An 8,568-nucleotide genomic window follows, 5' to 3' on the forward strand; every position below is an offset into this window, starting at 1 on the left:
TTGTGATTACCTGGCAACCTCACAGTGATGACAAGCCTTCAAGAATTACGCCCTGTAAAACCACATGTTGTTTTAACACTTTGGCTTTTGCACAGTTTAAACAAATGAAATATAACGTGTTAATAGTGAGCTTATGAGGTGCTGGTAGGTGGATGTTACCTTTGGACAGAGCCAGGCTAGCTGTTTCCCCCAATTTCAAGTCTTTGTGCTAAGCTAAGCTAAGCTAATAGCTGTTGGCAGGAGCTTCATATTTACCATACAGATGCGAGAGAGGGATTAATCTTCTCATTTAACTCTTGTCAAGAAAGCCAATAAATGACGCCACAAATACACCTGACTGCAGCTTTTAGTCCCTTGAAGCACATTGTTTTGGTTTGATGGCCTGAAACACCCACTGTACACTGCTTTCCTAGCATCAAATGCCAGGCAGACAAAGAAACAAGCTGGTGAGAAATGCTAAATGTCTAGCAGTTAAAAACATAGATATTTTGGTGGGTTTGGTGTATGACACCTGATAACAATTACTGTGTACACTTGTGTTACATGTGCTGCGTAAAATAAGCTGTCCTAGTCTCTATCTTTCTTTTGTACTGTTGTTACTGTACTTTGTTGTTGTATGCAATTCAGTGTTTTAAAATTGCATGTACAATTCTTAAAGTTTATAGTCATAGTTCTGTAAGCAAATAGTATTACAAGAGTGTTTATGGTATTATCTTTCCACAGGGCTGAAGAGGAACCAATGGAAGAGGAAGCTCCTATGTAAAGAAACATCCCCTTTGACCACTGAGACCAGTCTTCATCTTTGACAGTGTCCTCATCCAGTCCGTGTCAATTTAAATGCCACTCCTATGTCTCACCCCTGCCATGTCAAGAAGGCATGTTATTATGGGAGAGAACAAGCAGAGCTGAGTAAAGTGGTGCTCAAAGGAAACGGAAAACTGAAGATGAGCGATGCATTCACTGATCAGCATTGCACAGACTGATCAGCATAAATGTGTTGCATTGTCTCTTCAAGACCTTGGATATAAGAGGATTGACTCAACCCATCCCACAATGACAACCTCGAGTGCCAGTGCTTTTAAAACACTAGACGAGATGTACTTTTTGAATGCCAGTCGGAACCATTCACAGACAATCTGCAGTCATCTTCTTTTCTTATTATTCTGTTCTTTCTGTGCTTTATCTTCATCTTCTCACTTTTTGATGTGATTGTGACTCTGCACTATGGATGAATCATTCCTGCTCTTTTAAGATATCCAGATGAATGGAACAAAGTGGTTGAATTTCTTGGAGCTTTCCAATGTGGTTGAAGATTGAGATGAGAAAGGTCAGCAGGTGTTCTGATTCCAAAAGGACTGACAATGAAAGACTGTGCGTTCGTGCCTTTTTTTTCTTTTTTCTTTTTTCAAACCTGGCAGATTTTCTGTTGAACTCTACTGAAAGAGCTTTGCCTTAAAAAAACAGGTTTGGGAACGAGGCCTCTTCTCCCCAGCCCCTTAAACATTTCTATCCTGGCAAGACATCCAATGCCTGCATGTTGTTGGCACATAGACTGGAGGACCTTGGCATGTTTACCTATAATTCTCTGCAAGCAGCCTACTGTCTCCCTGTACCTCCATCTTTCCTTTTTCTTCCCCCCTCATTTTTAACAATATCAGCTTAGAGGAAAGTTCCCAGCCACAAGTTGAAGGTGGTTCAGTTTTGAAAGGAAGTTAAATGTGGGATTAGTATTATTCAGTGTAACCATGTATCAGGTACAGTTCCATAACCAGAGGAAACTTCTTTAGACTGGGTGGGGGGGGGGGTTCACATTCACAACTATGAGCAATTTAGAGTTGCCAAATACATTTTAAAAAAAGAACGTAACTTGCATGTCTTTGGACTGAGGGAGGATGCCGGAGAAATCCAACACAGGCACGGGGAGTTTTAATAGTCAAAAACAATAATGGAAAATAATTGAAATTACATTTTTGTGCAAAAGACTTTCATAAGGCCCCTGCAACACTGTAAATAAAATCTTGATCTTAACATCTTAACAGCACCATATGTTTGCTCAGCAAAACAATATGACAGTATGTAAACAGTTAAGAAATGTAGGCTACTTTAGTCATCAATAAAACTACACTGACAGCACATAGTCGTTTTTTAAGTGCTACTGTAGTTTAAAGCTGTATTTGAACTACATTTTGTTCATGTTGGAGAGGCTGTCTGAATCCAAACCTTCAGCCACAACAGACGGACAAATTAATACAAGACACTATACAATATATACCAAAAACATCTGGAAAGTGACGGGGACACAGAGACGTGACTGAAAACAATAGTACACATAATACACCTCACCCTCATTGGGGTGGGGGAGGGTTGCTGTTGCACCTCTCCTTCCTGTGGCTGTGTCTGAGGGCAGCATGTCTGTGTGGAATCTCCTCAGCACCAGGCGGAACAAGGCCGCAGCGCCTTACATGCACGGTGCATCAATCAACGATTAGACAATAATGAAACCAAAGCACGATGGACTTTCATCTCTGTAGAGTCCAACCACTTAATTTTTACATCACAACCAGTCTCACTTTTTGCAGATTAATGAGGGGTAGAGGGGAATTAATCTCATATGGGCCAATTTGTTGAACCAGCCCTCTCTTTTAGACGACTGCGTCTCCTTGGTAACAATGACCATACCACCTGGGATTTTCCAGTGCCGCACAGACACTCACAGCTGGTTTAACATCTTTAGCTTCTTGTTAAGCACATCTGCTCCCCAAATGTCTAGGTGCTGTGAGGCAGGTGTGTGTACATCTGTTCATAGACAGTGAAGCACAAGCTGCTCTTTATAAATATTCAAGTGTATACATATATTTTTATAGTTGTTTTTCTTTATGAGTCCTCCTTTTCTCTTGACCAGTGATACAGCCAGTGGGTTAAGCTCATACATCATGAATGACCTTGCAACTTTGAATAGCACATGTAGCTCAGATTCTGCTCTGGATTCTGAATCCTCCTCTAGGATTGGGTTTCAAAAACATTTTATTAATCAAACAAATCTGCATTACAAATCTGAATCCTTTTGAATCAGTTAGAAATATCTTAATATTTAAGAAGAGCTTAATGAATTTGGGTTCTTTACCAACTGGGGACTTCACTTAAACTTAACTGGCTAACAGTGCCTAACCCTACTAGCCAGACTACACAACGCATCAGCCACCAGCCTAGTTGTATTAATATGTGGCTGTCCATTTTGACAGGTACAATGGCATAATTACAGTTTTTTTTTCTTAGTACATGCCTGATAAAAGAGTGCAGAATTAACCTCCTATCTGTAACCATCCTTCCAACTTGTGTTTGGCCCCTGGGCAACTAGCTTCTCTCATCTTTGTTTCAGCTACAAACAAATCACGTTTAATGTATATTTTCAGCAAACAGGAAACAGAGTGCTGTGGTTTTATTGTTGTTTACTGTACATAGGACATTGATTTCCTGAGTATTCCTGCCACACACACTTGTCAATGACTACTTTTTTTTTTTTTTTTTGTTAATTTTTTTTTCTTCCCATCTGTGTCTTGTTTCTGGTTGTGTTGCCGTTTCAGTGGACTTCAGTGACTTCTTTTTTGTACTTTTTTAATGTATTTTGTTCACTTTCCCCTCTCTGTCTCTCTGTTACATTGTAAAGCTGACATACTTCACAGCAGGTGAGGGTTCAGATTCTGTTTTTAGTGGGCATACATGACTATGTTTTCTGGGTTTAGCGTTTTTGTGGGAGGGTTGGGATGCAAATGTTTCTACTTTGTATAATGATGGACAATTGTGTATTTACTGTCTGTTCATAGTAGATTTCTATATGAAAGAAATGAGTATATTATATTATATATATATCTATACATAATGAAATACTATGATCTTGTTTTTGAAGTGGGTATTGAAAAATGATACTTTTCATGGATCTTACATACAGTCAGCCATTTTTAGGGTGTTACTGAAGGCACCTTGTACTGTCCTTGGTTACAGTTGGTTACATGTTGAGTAGCATTTTACTGGTTGTCTTTTTGTCTGTCAACACTGATGACAATGATGAGTTTTGGCATTCATCCCATTGGTGCCATACCACAGAGTAGGTGTGCTATTGCCCTCCGCTCACCTTGCATTTTCTTGTTCGTACCATTCCGCTCTTTTCGATTTTATGTCTTTATATGTTATTGTAGAAAAACACACATTTTGGCTTGCACCTATAAAGTTTCAGTATTTTTTAAAAATGTGAGACTAAAATTCAAAATCTTGTTTCTACACATCTCAAAAATGACCAAGGTGGTGATCGATTTCTTCCTCTTTCTTTAAGGTTTACAAGTTCATCCTCTAACAACGAAAAAAAATCCAAAAAATGGGATGGGTGGATTTGAATTGGAACGTGGCCATGCTATTTCCCTATTTTAAATCCCTCTGATGGGCCTTACAAATGATTTCAGAGGATCATCAGTTATTTCCTTATCTGGCCATATGTCCCAATTTTAATTTAAATCAACAATACTTTAAATTCATCTAGTTTACATCTGTAATCTCTTTCATCAGCTAAGTGATGCCTCTGAGTTTCAGGGTGGCCTGTTGTTTAGCAAGATTGTCCTGTATCCAAAAGATCACAGGTGTGTGATCCCTTCAACAGCCCACGTCTTTCTGTCCTCACAGAACACTAAAACTCCATTCCTGGCTTCTATCGTACTAGGACCAATTTTGAACAATATCTATGTCTCACAGAAATATAAGAATCAAATGCTGATTGAAAGATTGAAGTCCATTTTCTCATTTTGACTGAATGTATCTGACCTCTACTGGCGGAGTGATGCTGCGTCTCCCTGCAGAAGATGGCCAGAGAGGTCAAAGTTAAGACGGTTTCACGCTTGTGTCAACTGCCACTTAGTCAATATACATGAACAAAGGAAAACGTGTGGACGTGAAACAGTGCTTGCACGCCACAAAGTAGGTTTTACACTGAGTACCCAAGAGATAACTGAGGTCTAAGCATTTGTAGAAGAGCATTGTCGGGCATCACTCTTTTAGTTTTATTTAGTATGGTTTAAATTCATAACCATGTGTAAGATGTGTGATTTTTCTGTACATTCCCATTATATCACACAAACGTCACTTTCTCTTGTATTTTTTGTAATTTTGAGAAACTTTTCACATTATTGTGATACTTCATGCATACAGAGGTAGATACGGACAAGGATTAGAGCCACAAGTGAAAAAATCATTTGAGTTCTGACTTTAAACTTCTTCTTTTTTTTTTATCCTTTAAACTCAAAATTAAATGAAATACATTTTTCACATATGGTGCTAATCCTCTTCTGTAAGTATTTGTAGTTGGAATATGAAAATGCATGTAGTCAGGCTATCCTGATTGTCACCTTAACTTGGCTATGCTGACATCTCTGTGCATGTAAACTCGCTTCATGAAATGCTTTTCAGTAACCCAGCCCAGAGCATTCCCAGAACCTTTGCACAGCAGTGCCAGTCATGGGGTTTCTACTGCTGAAAGCTTTGGTTTCTCAAAAGGAGCCAAGACTAGCACTGTCTGGCTACTCTGGCCGTCTGTCTTCACTGTTAGTCTTAACACAATGTTCAGTAACAACAAAAGCAACATTCCGTTTTCTTATAATTTCCATTTATTAGGAGGGGCATATCTTTTTGTTTTAACCCTCATAGTTCAGTCCAGCCAGGTCCAAAACTGTTTATTTAGGTGGCCTGGTCCGACTCCACTCCATTCCTCTTTTCTCTCTGCATGATCCGTATGTCCGCATGCACTGCCTACCTGCCTGTCTGTCTGTCCCGTACCACATTTCAGCACAAGGGATCGAGCACTGAAGGACGTTAGTACTTTCACTGTATCCAGACTGTCTTATCTCTTTTACTGCTTTTGTTTCTGTTGGGGAGGAGTTTGGGTGCTCATGTTGTGCTTTTACCTGTAGGATATGGAATCAACAAACCTGGAAGACTTCAGTTGAATATTTTACAAAAAAGGAAAAAAAAAAGTATCTAGCACTTGTAACACAGACAATAGATTTTATTGTATTTATGTAGAAAAACAAATTGTTTTACGGGGGCGCTTTGTAAACTGCAACAACAGAATGGAAAACCTTTTTTCTTTATACCAGGCGGGATGTGACTTTGGTGGACTTTTGGGAAGACATTTTTGTTCTTTGTCACATCTGGACTTATCAAAGGGCTCCATCCAGATGCCTGGTCATTGCTACGGTTGTCCATTCCACTAAATAAGCCAGTTATCGCTATGACCACTGTGGTTCATAAACAAACAGTTCTAGGTTTACATATGTATAAAATGCATATTCTTTTTTATCAGTTATGTTTTTGACTTGTTCCACCATTGTTACAGAAATAGTACATTTTTCTCGGGAACCTTTGCTCTAACATGTTGTCTTTGACATCACAATATAAAGTATTGTTTTGGAAAAACTGCAATGTTTTGTTTTTTATTTTAATCGTTAGGTGCCGGGTTCAATTGCAAAGAAAAGGTTTATTCACGGTCAGGCAGACGTGTCCGACCGTCAGACATGAGAGCAGATGTTGAGCGATGTACATGTGTCCTCAAACAATAAAAGACAGCACTGTACTGTAATGGCAGGTGAAAGATGGTTGCACATAAGTTTTTCACACACCTATTTAACTTCATCCATTACAAATTGCTTAGAGGACTATCTAAGTATCCAAACTGATGTAGCAGAACCAGAGATATCGTCTTTTTTATTCCATGTGAATAATTCCCAGTATCCCAAATACCTTTTATATAAATGTACCAGTATCCCAAATACCTTTTATATAAATGTACGCGTTCAAGCATGGGTAATAAAGAACTAAATGTGAGCGGGCAGAGGGTGAGAACAAAAATGAGTTCTCAGAAATGAAAATGACTGAAATGATGATCAGTTAAATATTATAAAGCCTAATCAGCCATCAGAATTGTCTTTTATTGTGAAAGCCGCAAGCTCCCACATGTTCTCTGAGGAAACGTGCAGCTGCAGCGAAGCACAGGTGCTGCAATAGTTGACAGAAACTTTTCCAAAAACACAACTCTTAAGCCGCCAAAAGAGGACAAGAAGGAAGATAAGGGCGCTGTAACTCAGCTGTAAAGTTTGCATTCTGGGACATCAGATCGTTTGAAACTGTGTGAAGATGGAGTCAGTGAACTGACACAGGGCTTGACTTACATCAGTGCCCAGCTGGTCTTGTGTACGCAGCAGCAGCGTAGTGAGCAGCAACCGTTGGTGATTGATTCAACCAAACATGCAACGGTTATATTATGATTTGAATTCATGTTTCTACATGTTACACGTCTTATTGCACAAGTATGCACAGGTCGGGTCCATATTTAACTTGAATAATTGTGGGCAATGGGTCAGTTCAGGTTTGCAAAACTGGACCCATGCAGGACTTCCGCACACAGAAATCAATTTGTGGGTTTGTAGTCTGTTTTAGGGAGCAAATACTTTTTTTTTTACTGATTTTTATTGATTTCACATATGTCACCATGCCCATAGGCTAGTCGTGGCTAATGTAGCCTCGAGCCGCTAGACTCAAGCAGAGACAGAGCGTCCTAAAGAGATCTAGTAAGCTCACTTCTTTCCAACTCCATACCTCCAGATTTTTTCATTTCTAAACAATTGATGAGGTATCATGTGAGGTAATTTATCAGACATCACAACGCTCACTCTGGCCTTTTACAACTTTTTTCACACATGCAGTCGTACTCCCCAAGAGCTGTAAATGGACTTTGATGTGTGGTGGAGTTCTCCTTTATTCCAGAGTGAGGCAGCATTGCAGGAATGGCAACAAGGGCCCCACAGTAGCTTTGACTGGGATTAACCACCCATTTGGAAAGGTCAAAGGTCGGAGCTGGTGTCCAAATAAACAGCACTGAATCCCTGTTGGTGGTGGAACTAACGTTAGGACAACAGTCCAAAAGCAAACAAAACCAATCCCGCCTTACCTCCCCTCAAATAAACACACATTCCACTGCTTTCCTGTCAAACTCTGAATTTAGAGAGTAACATTGTAAATACTACCATGGCCTTAGGCTTTGTAGGCTCGTCACAATCTCTGTAAATCATGGAGGTTTGAGACACCATGCAGTGTCAAACACAAACAAAAAGGAGCACATCTCTGGTTCCTTTAGAGAATAAGGTTAAATGGAGAAATGAGGGACAATATTTACCATCATACAGATGCTGTAAAGAGTCCCAAAGGCTCCCAGAAGTAAAAAAAAAAAAGGATGATGTTAAAGCTGGGAATGTTACTTCTTTATGGTCCCTAGGTGGCTGGGGATGCTCTAACGACCGCGCTCGTGACACAGACTGCCCGTCTCACCTTTAGCTCACCGTAGGCGTCTCCACGTTCGTCATCTCTGCTATGTAGCGACACACAACTCCTGCGACCCCTCAGTTAAGGTCAGGTCAAAGGAAAAGCAGGAGCTCTGCTGGTTGAACTTTCCCCCTTCTTGAAGGGCCAGCCCACAAGATGGCTGTCTCTTCCCCACAACAAAGGATGGAATATGGGAAACCCCCCCTA

General features: G+C 40.0%; 1 protein-coding gene across 8 annotated transcripts in view; it reads left to right on the forward strand.

Moving 5' to 3' along the window:
* Positions 1-6,465, forward strand: part of hdac4 (histone deacetylase 4) — a 119,528-nt gene extending 113,063 nt beyond the window's left edge. For all 8 annotated transcript variants that reach the window (XM_051404416.1, XM_051404417.1, XM_051404420.1 and 5 more), the window contains one exon: positions 724-6,465. In XM_051404416.1, coding sequence (XP_051260376.1) covers positions 724-763 — 40 coding nt within the window. In that variant the 3' untranslated portion in view covers positions 764-6,465. The remainder of the gene's footprint in view (positions 1-723) is intronic.
* The last annotated feature ends 2,103 nt before the right edge of the window (positions 6,466-8,568 follow it).

Source organism: Dicentrarchus labrax, unplaced genomic scaffold (genome assembly GCF_905237075.1).
Source record: "Dicentrarchus labrax unplaced genomic scaffold, dlabrax2021, whole genome shotgun sequence".
Classification (NCBI taxonomy): Eukaryota; Metazoa; Chordata; class Actinopteri; family Moronidae; genus Dicentrarchus; species Dicentrarchus labrax.